The sequence below is a fragment of the Solanum pennellii genome, chromosome 10 (genome assembly GCF_001406875.1).
Source record: "Solanum pennellii chromosome 10, SPENNV200".
NCBI classification, from domain to species: domain Eukaryota; kingdom Viridiplantae; phylum Streptophyta; class Magnoliopsida; order Solanales; family Solanaceae; genus Solanum; species Solanum pennellii.
The window spans coordinates 11,911,787-11,934,511 of NC_028646.1; the positions used below are offsets into that span (position 1 = coordinate 11,911,787).

Here is a 22,725-nt window from a genome sequence, read left to right on the forward strand (position 1 = left end):
ACTACAACATCTGTTTTGACTCTACCAGTTTATATGGTTATGTGATCGATTGTGATGCGTCCAATGTCGGCCTAGATTGTGTATTGATGCAGTGAGCTAAGGTTATAGATTAAGATTCTAGACAACTTAAGGTGCATGACAAGAACCATCTGACTCATGATCTCGAGTTTGCAACAACAGTTTTTCCCCAAAAGATTTGGAGATATTACTTGTACGGTGTTCACATAGATGTGTTCATAAACCATAATATCCTTCAGTATGTGTTCACCCAGAAAAAGTTGAATATTTGCTCCTTCATATGTGTTCACCCAGAAAAAGTTGAATATTCACCAAAGAAGATGTCTGAGTTTCTCAAGGACTATGATATGAATGTGCTTTACCAACCTGGTAAGGCATGTGTAGTAGTTGATAATCTTAGAATACTATTTATGGGTAGTGTAGCGCATGTTGAGGAAGAAAGAAAGAAATTAGCAAAAGATGTTCACCATCTTGCTTGTTTAGGAGTTTGCGTTATGATCGTATCAAATGGTGTGATAGTTGAGAATGGGTCAGAATCTTCATTGATAGGGGAGGTTAATGAGAAAAAAAGATAATGATCCTATATTGCTTTAACTTAATGAGAAAAAAAGATAATGATCCTATATTGCTTTAACTGAAGGTGCAGTTCATCAGCAGAAAGTTGAAGCTTTCTCCCAATGGGAAGATGATGTGCATCGCTATCAGGGTCGTTTATGTGTTCCTAAGGTGGGTGAGTTGAGACAAAAGATTCTTGCATAAGCCCATAACTTTAGGTATTTTATTCATCCATGTGCCATTAAGACGTACCCTGATCGATGGGAGGTCGATTGGTGGATTGTCATGATGAAGAGGGATATAACATATTTTTGTGGCTAAGTGTCCTAATTATCAGCAAGTAAAGGTATAACATCAAAAACAAGGAGGTATGACTCAAGAGATTAACATTCTTACATAGAAGTGGAAAGTAATAAACATAGATTTCATTACAATTTTACCCCGTGCTCGCAGACGGCGTTACTCCATTTGGGTAATAGTAGAAAGAGTTACTAAGTGCACTCGTTTCTTGGCTGTCAATACTACATATTCGGCAGAGGACTACGCCAAGATTTACATTAATGAGATATTTAGGTTGTATGGGTTCCTTTTCCAATAATCTTATATAGAGCTCCTCAGTTCACCTATCATTTTTGGAAGTTACTACAGAGTAGTCTTTCTACTCATGTTAATCTCAACACAACATTTCATCCACATATGGATGGTCAGCAAGAATGTACCATTCATACCTAAGAGGAAATGTTGAGAGCTTGTGTGACCGATTTCGGTATTATCAGATATCTTACAACTAAAATCCCTCTTTTTTCTAACAAATTCCTCCACCAAGTGAACCAAAAAGTTTTACCTAAGCGAGGATCTAGGTAGAGTGAGAGATCCTATATAGAACGCCTATTGAAGTTTTATCATATTATAGGGGGACTGGCGGAGGATCTCTTTAAACATAAAACAAAACACATCAAGAGAGTCAGATTGACCCCAACCAAATTGAATAATTAGAAACAAGTAGCGCACCTGAAAAATTAGAAATAATTGACCCACAAGGGTAGTTGGGATGATCATCTTCCTCTTATAGAGTTCTCCTACAATAATAGTGACTATTCCAGTATTTGGATGGCCCTTATGAGGAATTGTATGGTCGCAGATTCGTATCTCCATCTGGTTAGTTTGAAGTACGTGAAGCAGACTTGATAGGGCTAATTCGGTTTATGATACAATGAAAAGAGTACAGCTCATCAGAGACAGACTTAAGACAACCCAGAGTTGCCAGAAGTCTTATGTAAATGTAATGAGAAGGAACTTTGAGTTCAAAATTAATGATTGGGTTTTTCGAAAAGCGTCACCTATGAAAGGGGTGATGAGATTTGACAAGAAATGGAAGCTCAATACTAGATATATATGCCTTACAAGATCGTGCAAAGAGTTAGAAATGCGAGTTAGATTTGCCAGTAGAACTAGCGACAGTGCATAAGGTCTTTCACATTTTGTTGTTGAAGAAGTGTGTGGGTAATCCAACATCTATAGTACCTTTGGAAAGTGTGGTTGTGAAGGATAATCTCTTTTATGAGGATGTGCCAGTTGAGATTCTTGATCGTTAGGTTCGAAGGTTGAGAAACAAAGAAGTCGCTTCAGTTAAGGTTTTGAGGAGGAGTCAGTCTGTGGAGCGAGCTACCTGGGAAGTAGAAAAAACCATGAAGGCCACGTATCCTCACTCTTTCATGCTGATCCCACTCAAGCTTTAGGTATAGTTCATTTTCAATTTTTTAGTTATTCATAGGTCGATTCATTATTAGTATCATGTTCCTTCAGTCATTCTTGCATTTCTAACATATTTGCATGTTCATGGGACATAGTTAAATCAAATTTTAGTTTCCAGTACTTAATGGTGGTGTTTGTAGCTCTTTCCCTCTATATTCAGTTAGTTTAGTCTTCATTCGAGGACAAATTTTCCCAAGGGGGAGATAATGTAACACCCTGTATCCTAGATAGACTAGATTGTAGAAAAATAGAAATTGCGGGTGCCATTGACGGGCACCACTCACAGACCATACGGATACCTACGAACCATAGATGGGGTCCATGGATGGCCACCAGTAGCCCTCCCAGAAAAGCCTAGAAAAAACTATCCAGGGGTCGACCCACGGCTGACAAAATGCACTGTGGATCAGTCCACGGACCGTCGGTCAGTGTGTTGATTGGCCCCGATATCTTTTAAGTTAGGGGACATTTGGTATTTTCCTTATCTGTTGGACCCCTAAACTACTTTATTTAAACCTTAAGCTATGTCGTTCTAGTCAGTTTTGACCTAGTAACATAATTAGAACCTACCCTAGTAAACTCATTCTCCAAAATTCATCAACTTGAATGAGCAGAAGGAAAAAGAGTCAACCCACCCTCTCAAAGAATGCGACAAGGTTTCCTCCAGTTCCAACACCAAAATCGAAAGATTTATCTATGAAATTTGACACCAAGTATGTGGGATTTCACTAGTGGGTTCCTTTCCCCCATTTGGTTCCTAGAGTTCAGTCAGATTCTTGATTCTCTATATCATGTTTAGACCTAGGGTTCCTATAATTTCATACTTATGTTGTGATTTAGCTGTTAGACAAATCCAAATTAGATTATTATGTGTTTGAGAAGTTTTGCTTAGTTATTTGCAGGAAATTTAGAACCCTAATTATGTAGATTCATTGAGTTCGTGTTTACCACTTGTTGGTTCAGTTTAACTAGTTATATGTGCTATAGTTAACAATATTTCATTACTAGTATATAAATGTTGCATTTTTAGTTAGCATGTCAGTATTTTGAGTTATTCTAGTATTACAGAAATTCAATTATAATATGCTACTTACTTGATCACTTGGGAGTAGGATAAATACCGAGTGGACTAAGGGTCAGTCACCATCATAGTCCCAGAATTGCGTGCCCTCGTAGGATAAGTCCCCTCTGTGGGCAACATATTTAGTGGTCACGCCTTTATACTCTTGGAAGGTATATATTGGGTCCTCTTAATAGAGCGATAAATCGGACTCCACATATAGCTCTCATGGTTTTATATCGATTACTAGTGGCTCCAGAGTCAGGTTCTAGTGTATTAATCAGGTTATCAGTTATAGTTCAGAATTAAGTCTTAGCATATTTATACATTGTTATTATATTTAGTTAGTCAACCTTTAGTATATTTCAGTATTTCCCTCATGCTCAGAATATATCATTGCTTCTATTGCTTTGTTCAGTTATGTATATTGTTCAGTTTTATCCTATCATGCATGCTTAGTACCTTTCAGGTACTGACGCATACTCCGTGCTACATCTTCTCGTGATGTGGGTCTAGGTTCTCAGCATTCACATGATTAGTTCCCGATCTCCACTTCAGCAGTATTAGTAGTGAGTCCTTATTTCCCAAGGACGATAAATATGTTTTATCGTATTTTCCGTCTTTCAGTTTCAATTTTGCTAGAGTTAGTTGGGGATAGTCCCAACATCTCTAGTCATTTAGAGGCTTATATTCAGACATAGTTAGATTCAGTTTTAGTGGAGTTTGATCTTTTACTGGTCATTAAACTCAGTTTATTATTGCTTCAGACTTAGAATGGGTATTCCACATCATTTCTCTTTATGTCATGTTTTAAGTTTCCGCACAGATTTATCTTATTTTAGGTATCTTAGTATGATTATGATATTCCAGTAGGCTTAGCTTGGAGTCATTCATGATCTAGGGGTATCCTCGAGGCTTACAAGTTACGTAGCCCCTAAGATATTTAATAAAAGATCTTGTAATCTACTTTCCAACGTCATCGAGTTTGTTAAATTTCAAGCTCAGATGAGGGAGATATGCCTGTTTGAAGCCTATCCAATTAAGGAAAGTTATCCGAATTAGTGAGAGGTAATTGTGTTTGTTCCTTACCCCATCAGCTTAAAAGGTTTTTAGTATTATTTAAGGGGTCAAAAGTTATTTAGGTCAGTTTTGACAATCCTAAACTACGCTTTTGAGAGGAGTTCAAGAAGAGGAAAAGGGGAGAAAAGGAAGAACAAACAAGATCTCTTGCAAATCAAGGAATTGTTTCACCAAATCAAGGAATGTAAGTTTTCATAGTGTTGGGTTCGTTCACCCACACACCAATCATGATTTACATATTTGAATTTCATTCATAAAATTTGGAATGTTGAGTTCTTGATGATTCTTGATGAGTTTGTTGAAGTTTATGTTTCATTTTTTTATATGAGGTTTCGTTGCGTTATTGTGACAAGCATCTTGTGTATCAATTATTATTCTTGAGTAATTTAGAGTGGATTTCATTGTAATTATGTTGGATCTAAGAATCCATAAGATTATTAGGGAATCATTCGATTCTAGAGGAGTTATACATAAATTTGAAGCAATAGAATTCGTCAAAACCTGGGCATAAGGGTGGAGCATAGCCCACTCAGTGAGTCCCAACTGGTGTAGGTTGGGGCCTAGCATATTGTGCCACTGAGTGCGCCCCAACCCATGTTTAGTAAGTTGGGACATAGCACATCATGCCATTCAGTGCGCTCCAACCTACCTTCAGTAGTTCAGGAGCTGGCATTTCGTGCCACTCAGTGCGCCATGGTCACCAAGTCCCCTACCCTTACAACTTTCTTTCCGTGTGAGTTCCCTCGAATCGTACCTATGTTTTATACTTGATAAAAAAACTTAAAAACTTTGTTAAACATCCAGAGATTCTTCCTAACATGAATCATATCTTTTGAATTCATAATTCAAATTTAAGGAAAGAGTTAAGAGTCAAGTCTTGAGAGTTCTTTCGAGTCATTTTGAGAAGTCTTTTACAATCTTTTAAAACTTGTTTTAAGACTTGAGTACTTTAATATGAATATGAGGAGAGTTGAATTTCATTTTTCAAAGTGAATATATGGGAACTAGTATTTCCAAGAGTAAATGCTTTTACATTTAAAATGAGGGAAACCACCGATTTCCGAAGGAGTTCACGAGGAGTTTTGACTACTATCTCTTTTAAGATAAATCTTTTGAGTTATAATCTCAAAGTTGAGGATGAGGAAATGTTTTTATACACATGAGAAAAGTTATATTTTGGGAGTAGTATTGAGCATCAATATGGGGACGAGTCCTGATCATAAACATTTGTAGCCAACGTGGATAGAAAGGGTCATACTTTTTAGATGATTCCTTATTACTTTTTAAGCATATCTTAGTGGATCCACTTAGTTTGGGAGTTTTATACCCTAGTAAGGTATAAAGATAGTTCTGGCGGTGCGGGCGAAAAATAGTACAATTACATAGCTCATTGTGATGGTTGTCGGTTAGAGAATCTCCCAAAGAGAGTTACTTTTTATATTTACATATAAACTGAGTTATTATTGTATTTTTGAAATTTAGTGAATTGTTATCTACTGTTTTAAATGTTTTATATAAACTGCACTTTTAACACCGTTTTATATTGCATTGACTTGAGTATCCATGAGTTGAGGTTTAGTTGAGTTGAGTTGAGTAGAGTCAAGGTGAGTATGTTTCCTTTTTATCAGTTCAAGCTTGCAGGTTATGTTCAATATTCCCCTTACATGCTCGTACACTACATGTAGTGACATCATTTGGCCTGCATTGTTTCATGATGCAGACACAGCATCATCAACCAACGCTTTATTGATCCAGTTGAGTTTCAAGGTCGCTTATTAAGAACTCAATTTCATCGACTTCAAGAATGAAATTGTGGTGAAAATAACATGATTGGCGTGTGGTTGAATGTACCCTACAAAGTGGGTGAAAATCTGCAACAAAACTCAAGATCTCGACGGACGCTTTGATCCTCTCTTTTTTTTCTCCTCTTTTCTCTTCTTGAACTCTCAACCAAAACCCTAGGCGTATATTAGGATTATAAAATTGAACCTAATCATATTAGACCCCTGAAACCTTATTAAAAACAAATTAAATCTAATTGGGTAAGGAAAACACCAAAATACCCAACATTATTTGCGGGTAACTTTCCTTATTTGGACAACTCAACTTCAAAAGGACATATCTCCCTCATAAGAGCTCGAAAACTAACAAACATGGTGGCGTTGGAAATATAATTTAAAGAGCTTTCATTTGATATCGTATGGGCCACCTAACTCATCCTATGCTGAAAGTTATGGTCGTTTGAAATTTACCCAAAACTTAGAAGAACTAACGAATGACTTGAATGAATTGTCGTTAATTATTTTGGAAATTAAGTTATTATATCTAGTGACCTTAACACTTAGGAAAAAATTAAATTCCTTGGTAAAAAACATACTCACTAAGAAGGATGGTTCAAGTCTTAGCTCAAAAAAATTTCGAGGTGTTACAAATACATCAAACTATAAACTACAAAAGAGTATGAAATACATGTCATCTCCTTCTTATCTTCATTAGTAGATAAACTCTAAATTGTACTCAACTTAAAGAATTTAACAAGCAGAATACCACCCACTTTTAGCATTATTATATTGAACCTTTTAAGTACTTTCTCATTGTACTGCGTCTAGGATAATGATAACATGTATGTCCAAAATTTTCTGTGTGGATTTGTATGTCTAAAACCTTTTAATTTTTATCTCTGTGGATTTGTATATCTAAATTTTTCTTTGATGATCCAAAATCCTTCATTGCAAACGATTTGCTAAACTCCTTATTTAAATACTACAATTCTGGATGTATTTTTGTCAACAATCAACAGATCGTCCATATAAATTAGTAAGATAATAAAATCATCATCAAAGAACTTCTGAAAGAATACACAATGATGTGAAGAAGTTGTTTTGTATCTGTAATTTCTAATGACATATTCAAATTTCAAGTATCACTGCCTTTGAGTTTGTCTAAAGCTATACAAGTTCTTTCTCAATTTGTAGACATAGTTTTGTTTTTTACAAACCTTTAGGCTGCTCCATGTATTTATTCCATTTAACTCATAATTAAGAAAAGCAGTCTTGACATCCATCTACTCAACTTCTAAATTTAAACCTAATCATACGATCATATATAGAAGATATTTTTATAACTTTGCACCAAATTTATAGAACCATTAAGGATAGATCCTTATGTCACGTATAAATTTGAATAGCGACCACATTATATTCTCATTATTTTCTTCTTTCTTTCCTTCTTTCTCTAAGGTTTTGCTTCAACTTGTTGCAAAACCTTTTAATGTGTCCTTTTCTGGACACAACACCAATGAGCATTGAATAATTCTCCTAAGTTTCCTAAAACCAAAACCAACTCCAATAAGGGCTAAAATTCCAATTATTTTTCAAGCAGAACTGAAAACAAAAGTGAATAGAATTATGTCATGGACCTTTGGCTGGAGCAAACACTACAGCAAAAATAACTTTTAGCGATAATAAATAGATAAATTAATAAAGAGTGTTAAAGTCTTTACCGGCATTAGTTAAGTGTCATCAAATCTAATGTCGCTAAAGCCTTTAGGGACATATACAAAAAGTGTTAATTGCCGCTTGAAAATATAAACTTAGCGGCAACTGCTACTTTATTGCCGCTAAAGATTATTTTTGATATAGTGAAGGTTCATTGCCCAACAAAAAATTAAAGGGCATGAGGATCTTTACAGTTTGATTACAGTGTTTTAGTTTTCCTGATATAGGAATGATTGTATGCCATCATGCCTTAAGCAATTTGTATCCTGACAGCATATTCAAAGAAACATTAAAAGATCATATATAATTCAATTTTTTTTTCGTCAAATATATTATATATCAATCTAGGGGAGCAATAATTGAAAGATCATATAACCTAGCAATTATGGTACTTTCTAGATACTATGATTTCTCTAATACAAAAAAATCAAAAGTCAATTTCTTACATGACCATGACCAAAAGAATTTTGTATATAGTTTGTATCTTTTCTTTACATAGACATGAACAAGATTAAGACTAAAATAAAATTAGACAATGTTAATTGTCTCTTCATCAAAGTAGCTCCATTGTTAGTAGAAGTATCAGATTCTAATAAAGCTTTATAACTAAAATTATGGTTTGAACCATAAAGAGCTTGTATTCCCTTAATATCATCCATTTTCAAATCAACTTTCTTTTCTCTTGGCTTTAAACTAGGGAACATTACTGCTTCTTGAACTGAAGTATGTGCTAACCCTAACAAATGTCCGATCTCATGTGTAGCTACTGATTCTAAATCAATAGCTACATCTGATTTTTCTCTTTCAAAGTCCACTGCCCATGTCTCCGCCGCGTCTAGATGGAACCTACCAGTTTCTGGTGAAAATGCATGAGCTAAAACCCCTAGAACACCATCAAATGCCTCTCCATCTCCATGATCACCTTTGTAAAACCCTATTCTAATATCTGCAAATCCGTAATCGTTGCTTTCCATGAATGTAACCGGTATTACCTTTTAAGACATAATATAATTAACTACTCCCTCTATTTTAAGTTGTTTGATTTATTTTGACTTGAATCTGAGTTTAAGAAAGTAAAGAATACTTTTGAATCTTGTAATTTAAAATTAATGATAAGTCAAATGTACCAAAATGTCATTTAATTTTGTAATATTAAGTATGTCAATGTGGAAAGCTAATGAAATTAAAGAGTTGCCAAAAAGTAAAAAGTCATTCATTTTTTTTAACTGACTAAAAAATAAAGTAGGTTAACTGAGATCGAAAGAGTATATATGTTACTAGTTAAATTTCCTGTGTTTCACGCAGTGGTGAACTACATTAATATTTTAATTCTGAATATTTGATAATTTAAGTGTTTTTGAGAGGGTACAACACTACGATAAATTGTCAAAATATTTTATCCAAAGAAGAAATAAAATATTCTTTTAATCTTAAAATGAAAAAAAAATTATTCTAAGTGTTTATGAATTTTGTTATTAATTCTTTTTATATGTAATTGTCTCATTGTCTATATTTGTATTTTCAGAAAGTGGTATAAATATTTTATTCATAAAGAAAGAGTTTTTTTCCTATTCAAAGCGTCTACATACATAATCTAAAGTATTATATATCTTATATAATTAGTTGTGTACTTGATAAGTTAAACAAAATATAAAAATTACATCTTTTGGAGTTCAATGAAATAACACATGTCTCTCAAATAATTTGGATTAAATGATGTCTCGTCAAGTCTCTTATTCAGAATACATTGTCGATGACACTACTTTAGTAGCAAAAAGTCATATTTTGTTTTTTATGTATTTTTTTGGGGGGACTTTTAAACTAATGTTTATAAGTAGATACTTATTTCTTTAATATTTGATTAATATAGATTCATTCTACTTTGAGGGGTAATTTATTGTCTCCAACCTAATATTTGAATCACAAACGTTTGATTACGGTTGAGTACAATACTTACCATCCCAGTACATTCCTTTATTTTTTGGATGCTACTAATCGATTGAATGTCTTCATAAGATAAAAAGTTGAATAAACAATTCTCCAAGGTAGTGTGGAACCACCATAAATTTTGAACACTCAAAGTCTCTTCTTGGACATCCGATGAATCATTTAGCCACTGAAAACTTTATAGTCATTTATTTTACAAGTTTAAGAATTCTAATCTACATGACACCAATAGTTTAATGATTACATCAAACTCTTGATTAGCATATTTTTACTTCATATAATGATAAAAGGCATAAATATAAGCAACTATTTTTAAAACATGTACTCAAAAATGAAAATTAATCAGAAAATAATGACTGTAAATAACATACCATGATATGTCATAATAGAATGAAACATACAAGAAAAATCAAGCCCCTGAATGCACAATGTTCCCTTAAGGAAATATTTCATTCTAGTGCCCGAGTTTTAAAGGAATAGATCCTCTCACGACAGAACGACTATATTCACCAGCGTGTTGATAGAAAAATAATGGTATCAGCAAGTCACTCAATAGGAGCAAAGTACACGAATATTTAATTGTGCAGAAGAAGAAAACGTTGAGAATTTTTCGTTGTTTTAAAATGAGAGGAAATTCCTCTATTTATAGATAAAAAAGGTTAGGGTGAATAAATGTTTATTGTGTCTTATTAGAAAGGTCATAACTCTTTGAATAAGTCACAATCTTTCATAAAAGTCACAATCTTTAATAAAAGTCATAATTTTTCATTAAAGTTACAACTCTTCATAAAAGTCACAGCTCTTTATTAAAGTGGCAAATTTTCATAAAAGTCGCAACTCTTCGTAAAAGTCGCAACGTTTCATAAAGTCACAACGTTTCATGAAAGCGAAGGTTAATTTTGAAAATAAATAAGCTAAAAGAGAATCCTAGTTTGTGGTGGCGCCACATAGGCAAATTTAGGGTTCTCTTTTATATAAATATATGATTTCCAACAACTTATAAAACTTTCATATGAAATACTTATATACTAATGCAATACGGCATAAGAGCATGTACAAACTTAAAGGTTTAAATTTGGGAACTTACATAAATATACTATACGAAGAAAATATTTACCATTTATAACTATAACATTTTTTTTACTTGATTACTTTTAGTACATTTATAATATGGGTTAAATACATATTACAGAGAACAATTTATTGGAACACATATAATACAAGTTTTATTGGTAAATAATACATTTTAATACACTAATAATACAATGTGTCAATTTCTTATCAAACAAATATAATATAATTTAAAACAATCATACTACATATATATTGCATACAAAATTCACTTTTAATACATACTATTGATTTATTATAGTATTGATATATATTGTTATATATGATAATAAACAAATAATATCGCTAAAATCAGTAATTATTTATTAAAAGGTACATATTCAAGTATTTTTTGCGCTATACCCAATAGCACTTCATGATGCAACGACCCAACATATTTATGAAACATAGTCATCCTTTGGAAAAAAATTGCAACAACAATTTAGGAGGACTATGATGCATGTATAGCACAACTAGAAGGATGATAATATGGTGTTCAACAAACTTCAAAAAAATGTTGTGTGTTGAGACGGTTATATATATACACTTTTTAACAACTTAAACTTTTAAATGAAATAGTCAGAGATTTGAATATTACCGATGCCCAATGGTTGAACGCGCGTTGAAAAGCATCCTTTATCTCCAACATGCTCAATGAACTTATTACATACTCTTTAGAGAATGCATAAGTTAATGTTATTGGTATACTTCTAGACCATTTTGGTCTGCCTGTGAAAAATGCATAGTTTCTCTTTGCATGCATGAATAATTTAGGCGTAGAATCGGATACGCCACACCTAGGTGAAATAATCTGAGAAACCGTATTTTCATCAAGTTTTCCAGTGACTAAAAGGCCCAACTTTTCTTGATATTTAATCAAGGCATGTTCTAAGTGATCATCAAACAAATCTGTGAAGTTCAAGTTATTATAATCCATCTTCATATATCCGAATCGATGAAAATATTTCTTGAGCTCAGAAATTCCATTGATTTTCTTGCCTTTTGTAGCATCCACAAAATTTTTAAACTTATGCCATGTATAAGTTTGAATTTTTTGATGATGGTTTGTGTGATTAATAGTTTTGGAGTGAAAAAATGTTGTTTTTCTAATAGAAAGGCATGGAGAGAAGAAGAGAAAGGAAACAAGGAAGAAATTAAAGAAGATAGACATATTAATGAATTGTGAGGATTTGAGATATGGGAGAAGAAGCTTTGTTATAAAGGAAAGGTCATATTTGTTATATTTCAAAGTAGGGATGTAATTACTTACTATTCCCTTCTTTTGTATCTGATTTTGATTTGATATGGAGATCGAATGTCAAATAAAGATTTCTGAATTTTGTGATTTTAAATTAAAAATATATAAAATGTATCAAAATGTCATTTAATTTTGTTATAAACATATTTATAGAAAAAGTTGGAATAATATAAAATAAATTACATAATTGAACAAACAAATTAAAACCAGACACACTATACTTTTGTGTTTGTTAGTCTCTTTTTTCTTTTCTTAAGGTTTGATTTTGACTGTTAAAGGATAAGGGGAACATGGTTGGTGAATCACTATCTTGCTTTTGGTTTTCTTATGCATTTAATTTTTTAATTTTTTATAGTATTAATGTATTTAAATATACACATTTGAACAGGTTAGTTGACATTTGTTTTAGATTAACAATTAATTTTATGTTATCATCTCCATTTAAGGAGTTTTCTGAATGGACAGAGTTACACTAATTACGCTAGACTATACATTCATGTGGCTATCAGTCAGTGGTCCAATTAAAATAAACAAAATTCATCAGGTCAAAATATTAAAATTTGAAACGATGAAGGGTTTGTTTGATAGAAAGTTATTAATTTTCTAATATTTAATGGTAAAAAAATATTATCTTAAAACCACTTTTACACAAGGGATAAGGCACAAGTATGTCCTAGATTATGATCGAAATTTCATAAACACGTTTTAATTAAATTAACGTCCTATTACGTTCTCCGAACTCATTTTTTTTATAATTTTCTTCATAGCACATTTCGTATCTTCTGGTAGTTGAGGCGCGTGAGAGATGTTTGGATGACATGTACGCCAAAAGGATGTGCAAAATTACAAGAAAATAAATAAATTTGAGGGTAATAGGATCTTAGTTTAGTTTAGATATATCTCTAAAATTATTATCATAATTTAAAGGGTAGTCATGTCTTATCCCTTCATATAAATGTTATGAGGTGAGATGGTGATAAAGATGGAGTTGAGGAGTTGGGGTATGTGGGTGGACGGCGGTGATGGTGGGATGGTCGAGGGTGGGGATCGGAGGCATCAAGTGGATAAGGAAAAGACACTGGACTTGAATGTCATTTATAAAACGGAAAAGGGCCTAATATATCCTTGAAGTATTGAAAATGGTACAAAATTACCCTTCATCCACTTATTGACTTCAAAATGTCCTTTTCACCAACGTATTGGCTCCAAAATACCCTTGTCATCCACCTTTGGGTTCAAAATTGACCACCTATTTAACTGTTTAATATGTAAACTATTTAAATATTTTTTAAAAAAATATTTGGCGCTTAACTATTGGATATAATTTAATCTATTAGTATCATTTATGAACCAACTCACTATCCACCATCACTAATTAAGCCCCACCCAATTAATAAATCAACTCTAATATCAAAATCGCCCTAATCACTACAAAAACACGACGAAATTACAAATTCCTGAAAATAGCATTCAAAATTATTCGAGTCTGAATTGAAACCCCATTTAAATTTAGGTTGAGTCGCTTATTTAGGAAGACACTTTGAATAGGATTCTCTTTCAAGCTTGAATTTAAATTTTATGATTAAAGGTAAAGAAGAAGTAGATACCAAATTGATTCATGCACATTTTTTTAAAATATAATTATATAAATATTTTTTTTTATTTTAAATATTAAAACTTTAATATATTCTTTTTAAAAAAAGTTATCTATTAAGTAACATCACATAATTGAAATGAATGAATAATTAAGATGAACATAGTCAGACTTTTAAGTTTATCGGTAATTTTTAATGGCGAAATGGTATGGTGATTTCTAGAATGTTGTCGCCATCCATTTTTTGATCGCCGGTTGCTGGTGGGGTTTGGGAGTATTGAAGTTTTTCAAGGTTTGTTTGGAAAATGTTTGGAGAATCTCAACAGAAATAGAAATTTTGCGTAACTAGCCACCACACATTAGATCTGGTCACGCACGACAATATCTGGCCAAAAACATTTTCGTAATTCAACGCCGACTACTATTTTCACACTCTAAATTGCCTATAGATACAATTTCACACCAATATATGTCATGAAACTCGTCGAAATTCACTAAAATTTAGCCTGAAATTTTCTTGAGTTATCAAAATAGATTGAAAAAAGAAATGTTTAAGGGATTACAAGGAGACTTGGAGGAGATTTCTTGAGTTATCGAAGAAGATCCAAAAATTGCAAGCGAAAAAAATTAAAAGAAGACAAGTTAAAGGGATTAGAAGAAGATTTTCTTGAGATAAAAAATTCATCCAGAAATTGCTGTGAAAAATTGAAAATATGGAAGAAAAGAAAGTTAAAGTTGCCAGGAAAGCAATTAGCATTGGGGAAGAAAAAAATCTTTTTGATTAATTTTTTTTTAAAAAAATTCTTTTATAATTTTATTTTTTTTAACGTAAAAAAGTTGTTCACTCGCTTTAAAATGTGTAATGTCACGCACTTTTGCCAACTCAGCCATTTTAAAGACACATAAGCTTGGTCAATGGTCAGAGGATTTATTAAATTGTGTTTTATTGAGTTTAAGGGTCCAGATGACCAAAGTGTAAGTATGAGAGTTCAGAATACAAACTGATACAAGTATAAGGATCTACCAGACCATTTTGTCATTTTTAATTAGACACTTGAATTATAATATGTTTTGATTGAGGAGTTGAATATATGATAATCTACTTCTATAGACATTTTCGCCTCAAATTTTTAAAACACTCATTGGCAATAACTTTTATGTTGTTGCATTAGTAATAGGGCGGATTTATTAATTGGGTGTGACTTAATTAGTAATGGATTGTAATAGATTGATTTTAAATTATATTAATAAGTTAAATTATAACAAATAGTTAACGCCATATATTAAAAAAATATTTAAATAGTTTAAATTTAAAATCGTTACATATGTGGTCAATCTTGAACTCAAAGGTGGATGACAAGGATATTTTGGAGTCAATAGGTGGATGAGAATGATATTTTGGAGCCAATAGGAGGATGGAAGGTAGTTTTTGTACCATTTCTAATACTTTAAGGATATTTTAGGCCCTTTTCCGTTTATAAAATTAATATATAGTTTCTAATTCTAGTTAAAAAGTTATTTTTCTCATTCCAAGTGAATTTATTTTACAAAACATTTTGAATTTTTAAGAAATCGCTGGTATAAAAGACATCCAAAGTATTACGATTATTATCTCACTCACCCATAAGAAGGATCTTCTATATATGTTTCTTTTTCCTTAAGTTATGTGGCCTACTATCATGTTGGTTGTTTCTGAAGGTGAAGAATTTTAAGGTGTGGACTATATCAGAAGCAAGAGGGCTTGGTAAGGTATGGCCACAACACAAATACATATAGATATTCTCTCTATTTCAATTTATATGCCTTATTTTTGTTTTAAATCAGTTTTTGAAAAATAACATATTTTTATATGAAGAAATAATTTAACTTTAAAATGTTTATTTTAATCTTAATAAAATAACTTATAGCCCCACAAATTTATATTATTTATTTTAGATCATAAATTTTAAAAATCTTCTTTTCTTTCTTTAAATCTATATCGAGGTAAACTACTTCACATAATATGAAACGAATAGAATATTGTTTAAAAGGGGTTTGTTTGATTTTCAAGTAAAATAAAAGTAGCACTACTAGAAGGTGGTTATGATTATGATTGCTAGAAAAAGTCAGAAAAAGGAGAGGTCGTTTGAGACGTGTAAGAAACTCAAAAAGAAAATGTCCTTTTCTAAACTTATACTTTTTGCCTAGTTAGGTAGTGGTTAAGACTCAAAAGTGTTATTTATAGGGAAAATAAAGTAAAGTTAGAAGACTCAACCATTTTGGAGTTCTATGTCGGGAGATAATGCAGAATTCAAAATTACAACTTGTGCTCATTGTCTCATTTTAAAATAGTTTTAGGGACTAGATAAGTTTGAGTGTACCGCTAATATTTTGATAATAGGTTACGGATTATGTAATTTCTATACTTTTTTGTTTTAACTTATTTATCTTAAATTTTTAATCTTTTGGATATTTAAATATTAAGTTATATTATTTTGTAAATCGCAATAAATTAATAATTTAAAATATTTAAATTTTAAAGGAATAATGCGCAAATACCCCTCAACCTATGCCCAAAATTTCAGAGACACACTTATACTATACTAAGGTCCTATTACCCCCTGAACTTATTTTATTAATAATTTTATACCCCTTTTTGACTTACGTGGCACCATCTTGTGGGCCCAACGCTGGTTGACTTTTTTTTTCAAGCTAGTGCCACATAGGATGAAAAGGGGTAGAAAATTACTTATAAAATAAGTTCAGAGGGTAATAGCACATTAGTATAGTATAAGTGTGTCTTTGGAATTTTAGGCATAGGTTGAAGGGGTACTTGTGCATTTTTCCGATTTTAAAAGACATATAAAAAATTGATTAACTTTTGAGATTATATCTATACGACATAAATTGAGATAGAAGAAAAAACATAGATCATTTGAAAATAATGTAAGAGGCACTCTAGATCACAATAATTAACAATTTAATTAAATTATTTGGAAGACATAAAAAATTGGTTGACTTTTGAAATTCAATATATGTCATGCAAATCGAGAATTTAGAGAATAGTGGGAAAATAAATAACTTAGAAAAAATAGGAGCTTTTAATTTTCGAAAAACAAAGAGGCTTTTTTGCGGCTATTGTTTGGAATTGCTATTAAAAGTGTACTTTTTCCTGGCCATTATACATTATCCGCAACTATATTGAGATTAACACACATAATACTAATGATGAGATGAGACTGGTCTAGCGTAGGTTAATCTTAATACTTTCATTAGAGTGTTCATAGAGACTGCTCTCCTCATTAACTTTACACTCTCATAGGTGAGTACGTTTTGGTAACATTTACCTAGGCTCATTTGAGATTGCTCTCATATTTTACATTAGCCTCATATCATGTTGTCACCACATTCATTAACATTAGCACATTTTCTCTTCATGATTACTCACCCCTTTTTACGTGAATGTTATTTCATCAAATGCCAATGCACTTGGCCATTCAGTGTGTTTCACACTTTTACTTAACCCTTCTAAGTTTTCGTCATTTCGTTGTTCATTTCATCATTTCATTGTTCATTTCATTATTTCATTGTTCATTTCATCATTTCATTGTTCATTTCATCATTTCATTGTTCATACATCTTAGGTTCACTTATTTTTACACGTATACTAGACTTATGGGTCTATACATACAAGCGATGAGGCTTCGTTCATAGTTCGTATAAGTGATTCATATCTTCCTAAAATTATGTGGTACAAGACTTATGCATCTTGTACGTATGCCAAGATCTCGATTTCGATCTAAGTAGGCATCATTATTCTTGAATATTTAATTCATGTACGACTTATGTATCAATATGGAATTTGGGCAAGGGAACCCGGTTTCGAATTCCTTAGACAACACTTACATTTTTCATTTATTTTATTTTGGTCCACACGGCTTAGGGACCCAAGATCAAGCCCCAACGCCTTCATTTTCTTTTAATTTCTTTTCTTTACATTTTCTCTTTCTTGTCCGAGTGGTTGTGGGATCAAACCCCCACAGCCCCTTTTTATTTTAATTTCTTTTTCCATGGCTTCTTCGAGTTGACCATGAGGTTGTGGGATCGAACCCCCCACAACCTCACTTCATTTTTCATTTAACTCTCCTTTTCCTCCTAGAGGTCGTGGGTTCGATTCTCATGTCTCTCACTTATTTTCTTTTCATTTTTCCTTAAGCTTGACCGAGAGGTTGTGGGTTCGAATCAAACACAGAGAGTTCAACACCCCACTCGACGGAAAACCTTCTCTTTGCCTACGTGATTGATTAACGTTTGTTTTTCTTATATTTTCGTGTGAGTTCTTCAAGTGTGAAGAACCTTGGTAAATTTTCTGTTCTTGAATGTTATTTGGCAGACAGAAACGTGAATGAGAGAAGAGAGACTGAATGTGAAAGTGAGATAGACGTGAGAGAGTGAGAGTTTTATTAGGCTTAGGAGTCTAGTTTAGGACTTAGTCAAATAAGGTTTTTATTAAATGATAAAAAATCTGATTTCCCTTTTATTTTAAATCAGATAATAAATAATAAATATTAATTAATTAGATTAATTTACCAACTTAAATTAAAACAAATTTAATTCATTGCTTCCACCTTGATTCGAAACCAGGTGGAGCAAAACTTCACTCCAAGAGCCAATTTTCGGCCCTCTCTCCCAAAAATACCCCTCCACCTTATAATTAAATAATTAATTATATATTTAGGATAATTATGATACTACCCTTAGCCTGGAAAAAGACCATTTTACCCCTAGACCCTCCAAACTTAAGATTTACCTTTTTAAGTCCGGTAAATACTCATCCGGCTAAATCTTCATATTTGGGAGCCTACATGGCTTGACCCAACCTTTACTAGCTCAACTAACTCGCCAAGTTAGTTCGCTTGGCTGTTGTAAGGGTTCAGAGGTCTGGTTCTACGCACATCAACCCGCGTGGACCCGGTCTAATCGTAGGCATTCTAGACACATTAAGCATTACTTAGTATATCCATTTTTTAGGGTTGTTACAATGTCATCAGTTAAAAATGCGTAAAAAATAAAAACTTATGCATATGCTAAGTGAGGTATACTTAGACCTATCACATAGAAGCATACTTAGGTTTTTCTTATAGAAACATGAAACATACATACGTTATTCTAAAACTTGTCTCACATAAAAACCATCTAAAGAGTATGAGTTGGACTTAGCCAATAAAATGTCAATACGCCATATAGGTCATACTACAATGAAATCCAAAGAACATAAAACAAAATAAAAAGTATTCTTAAAAACTACTAAAAAGGTGTTGATAAGCTAGAATAATGAAAAGATAGCATCCCCGAACATGAGGACCTACCAACACTTCAAGAAAGAGTTCCAAGCTTCTTTAATCGACCTTCTTAATCTTCAACGGCCGTACCCTATATTTGTAGTAATATAAAATAAGGGGTTAGTAGTCCACATGTACTAAGTATGGGTATATGCACATAAACATTTAAGGACATGCATGAAAAGGTCCATTTCTTTAGAAAGCATGCTAAGTCATTTGAAAGACTTTAATGCATATACAAGAGAGCATATACAAGATAGGGATCACAACAACCTAAAACAGGATCATAACCAAAGACATAACATCATGAAATAATATTAACATTTCTGTTCAATAGTGCATGTCAACTTAACATACAAAGCACTTACCAATAGTCTCATCCCAAGTCTACAAGTGCAATGATCATGTGAAGCCCCATAACCCCACATAATCAAGTAAACAAGATAGGAGACCACAAGTAAAGCTTTGCTTCATACAACTTATATCATAGGTAGTCATCGCCACATAAAATAATATAGACCAATAACATGTTCATGAACATATCAACATCATATAAGAGTAAAATTATATATCATAAGCATTATATATTTCATATTATCATATTACATAATAACAATCTCCTAGGACTTCCCTTAGAGTCAACTTGTGTAATGTCTAAGGTAGAGTCCCATACCCCTACCTATAATAAGTAGAATCCTCAAGTTACCCTAGTCAATATCCATTTAGTTGTATTTCATTTTACTTGAGGGAACAATCACCTTAACCGACATTAGACCATGTCAACTAAACATGGAATCCGGTGTCATGAAACCCCACACTGAAAGAAGGTGGTCTACCGGCCAAAGTAGAACCAAAACATGAACATAACATTCTAGGTGGATCCAGTAGCTAGTATACCTATGGTGGCAAAATAGTTCAAGAACAATGAGATATATTGGAGACTCATAGTTTCACATTACATGGAAGCTTCTATCTCATGAGAGTCATTGTGAACCTATCTTCCAACTAGGGAAGGGACACCTCTCATATCTAGTTCATCGGTGCAAAGCTAAAACCCTTTTTTTAAATAACCTTAAGCCATAATTTATTCATAAATCTTATCATAGTTGTATAAACAATATCATAAGCTCTTTAGGTTTAAGATGAGAATTTCATTTCATCACAACCCTTCATCCGAGGGATTAACATATCATAATCATAGTGTGTAAGGCATACAAGATAAACATCACCAACTTGTATTATCATATCGTTACCATGATTCCATATTTAACATATTCATAGGCCAACATATATGCATAGAAACATCATACATACTTCAATTTCATAGCTACATCAATTATATGCCAACATCAACATAACATAAAGATCATGACTTTATAAGACTTACCTATTGCTTCCAAGAATCTTCATCAAACAATTACACTCAATTCATAGCAATCATTCCATAACATAGTGAAATACACAATAACATGACCAATCCCAATCACTTTCATCAATACACAATACCAATTCATAGTTTAGGAATAAGGGGGAAAAAGTCATTTAGAAGTTCATTTGATCTATAGTTCCAATCCCAACTTTTACATGACATTAATTAGTAGATTCAACATAATTGAAGCCATTATTTAGAGATGGAACATGCTTCACACGAAAACCAACATTACCATATCAATTATTCAACAATACATACTTAGTTAGCCATAGGAAATCATTGTTTTTCATCATTAATCATAAATCTCAAGTTAAGAAGAAAACCAGTTTCTAGAGTAAAAATCCTAAGGATTAAATTATTGGAAATCATATTTGAAAGGACCTCTTGGGGAAAGGAACCCCAAGAGTGAAAAATTCGTACCTTATGATGAATATTCCACGAATTGTGAATGAAATTTCTCGAAGTCTTCGTCTTCTTCCTCAAGTATTTCTTGTTCTTCAATGGAGGTTGAAATGAGAGAGTTTTTAAGAGAGATGAGAGGGATTTGTTTATTTTGATTTGAAGTACATGAAAGTGGTCTAAAACGGACCTAAAATTATTAAAAAGTCATCCAATAAAATACCCAAAATATCCATCACTTAAATGGGTATTTTTGTGTAGTTAAATTGACTTAAAATGAAGCGGACGAATCTGGGAAGTGGTTGCGCGTCGCGGGGTCAATTTTACATTTTATTTTTGAAATCCGGGTTGAGGCAGTAAGCATCGTGGATTCATTTTCTTGGCTGCGCGCAGCTGCCTGCTTCCACATGTTTGGGTCCTCCTCAAGGACCTTTCGGACAGTGCTTGAGAGTCGTTACCGGACGTTTGAACCCTTTATACTACATATTACCTATTTAAAGTCTTTTTACAATTTTTGGACTTAATTTGACACTCCCAAACCTTCACCAAACTTAGGGATGTCTACTAGTTCAAATTAGCTAGTTTCCGGACGTCAAGGTCTTTCTTTGTAGTTGTCGCTCTAACCTTTTCTAATTGAGTTTAATACATTATTATAGGTCTGTAAGCATAATTTAAATCATTATTAAATAGGCTAAGTTCTAGTCTAAGTCATGTAACTTTAGGAGTGTTACATAGGGTCTGTTTGGAATGCCATTTGGTAATTGGAATTGGTGTAATTACAAGGGTAGTAATTACAAGCATAGTAATAACACAATCTAATAATTACAGTGGTTTGTTTGGTTGCCACATTATAATTACAATATAATTACACATGTTATGTTTGGATGCCACAGTGTAATTACACAATCTAATAATTACAGTGGTTTGTTTGGTTCACACTTAATTATTTGTCAAACTACCACCAATTAATTTATTTATGAAAATAAATATTGGTAAATAATCAAAATCTAAATACTCAAAATATCACCAAGTCAAAATATGACATTTAATTAACTTCCTTCTTCAATGTCTTACTCCAAAATCGAGTTTTTCATAGTTTCGCTATTCCTAAATCTAAAACTTGATTTGTAGGAGGAATAAAATAACTAAACTAATTTGATTTTCAAAAAAATAAGAATAACAATGAACAAAATAACATTTGTTTTTTTATAAAAATGGAGGAAGACATAGATGTCTAAGAAATATGAGTGAGCTAATCATGGTAGAGAAGATGAGAAAAGAGATTTGAAATGTAAAAACTATTCATAATAAAGCTTTTAAAAAAATCAATACATGGGTTTTTATATTTTCTTTTTCCAAAATAAGTCAAATTTGGAGTGCCACATCGCAATTTTACGTTGGTCTGAAGCTGTACGAATAGTCCTTCACGCGCCCAAATTTCGTGACAACACGAGTGATGTTAAAATTAGTCAAAAGGGCATGCTTATTGTGGATTTAGATAGTTTCGTGGGGTAATAGGACACACGCAAAATTAACGTGTCTTTTTGAAAATTCGATACAACTTCAATGGTAACTTTATGTCTTCTCTCATATATATATATATATGTGTGTGTGTGTGTGTGTGTATACATATATATATATATATATGTGTGTGTGTGTGTGTGTGTGTGTGTGTGTATATATATATATATATATATAT

General features: G+C 32.3%; 1 protein-coding gene across 1 annotated transcript; it reads right to left on the reverse strand.

Moving 5' to 3' along the window:
* Positions 1-8,418: 8,418 nt before the first annotated feature.
* On the reverse strand, positions 8,419-12,238 carry LOC107032492 (metalloendoproteinase 4-MMP-like). Its single transcript, XM_015234096.2, has 2 exons — positions 11,621-12,238; positions 8,419-8,957 (listed from the first exon to the last, which is right to left on the reverse strand). Exons 1-2 carry the CDS (start codon positions 12,191-12,193, stop codon positions 8,457-8,459), a joined length of 1,074 nt encoding a protein of 357 aa, XP_015089582.1. The 5' UTR covers positions 12,194-12,238; the 3' UTR covers positions 8,419-8,456.
* Positions 12,239-22,725: the final 10,487 nt, after the last annotated feature.

Coding starts and splice junctions, on each gene's coding strand:
- LOC107032492 (XM_015234096.2), bottom strand. CDS start 12,193: ATGTCTATCTTCTTTAATTTCTTCCTTGTTTCCTTTCTCTTCTTCTCT. Junction 8,958..11,620: donor CGTTCAACCATTGGGCATCG/GTAATATTCAAA, acceptor ATGTCTTAAAAG/GTAATACCGGTTACATTCAT.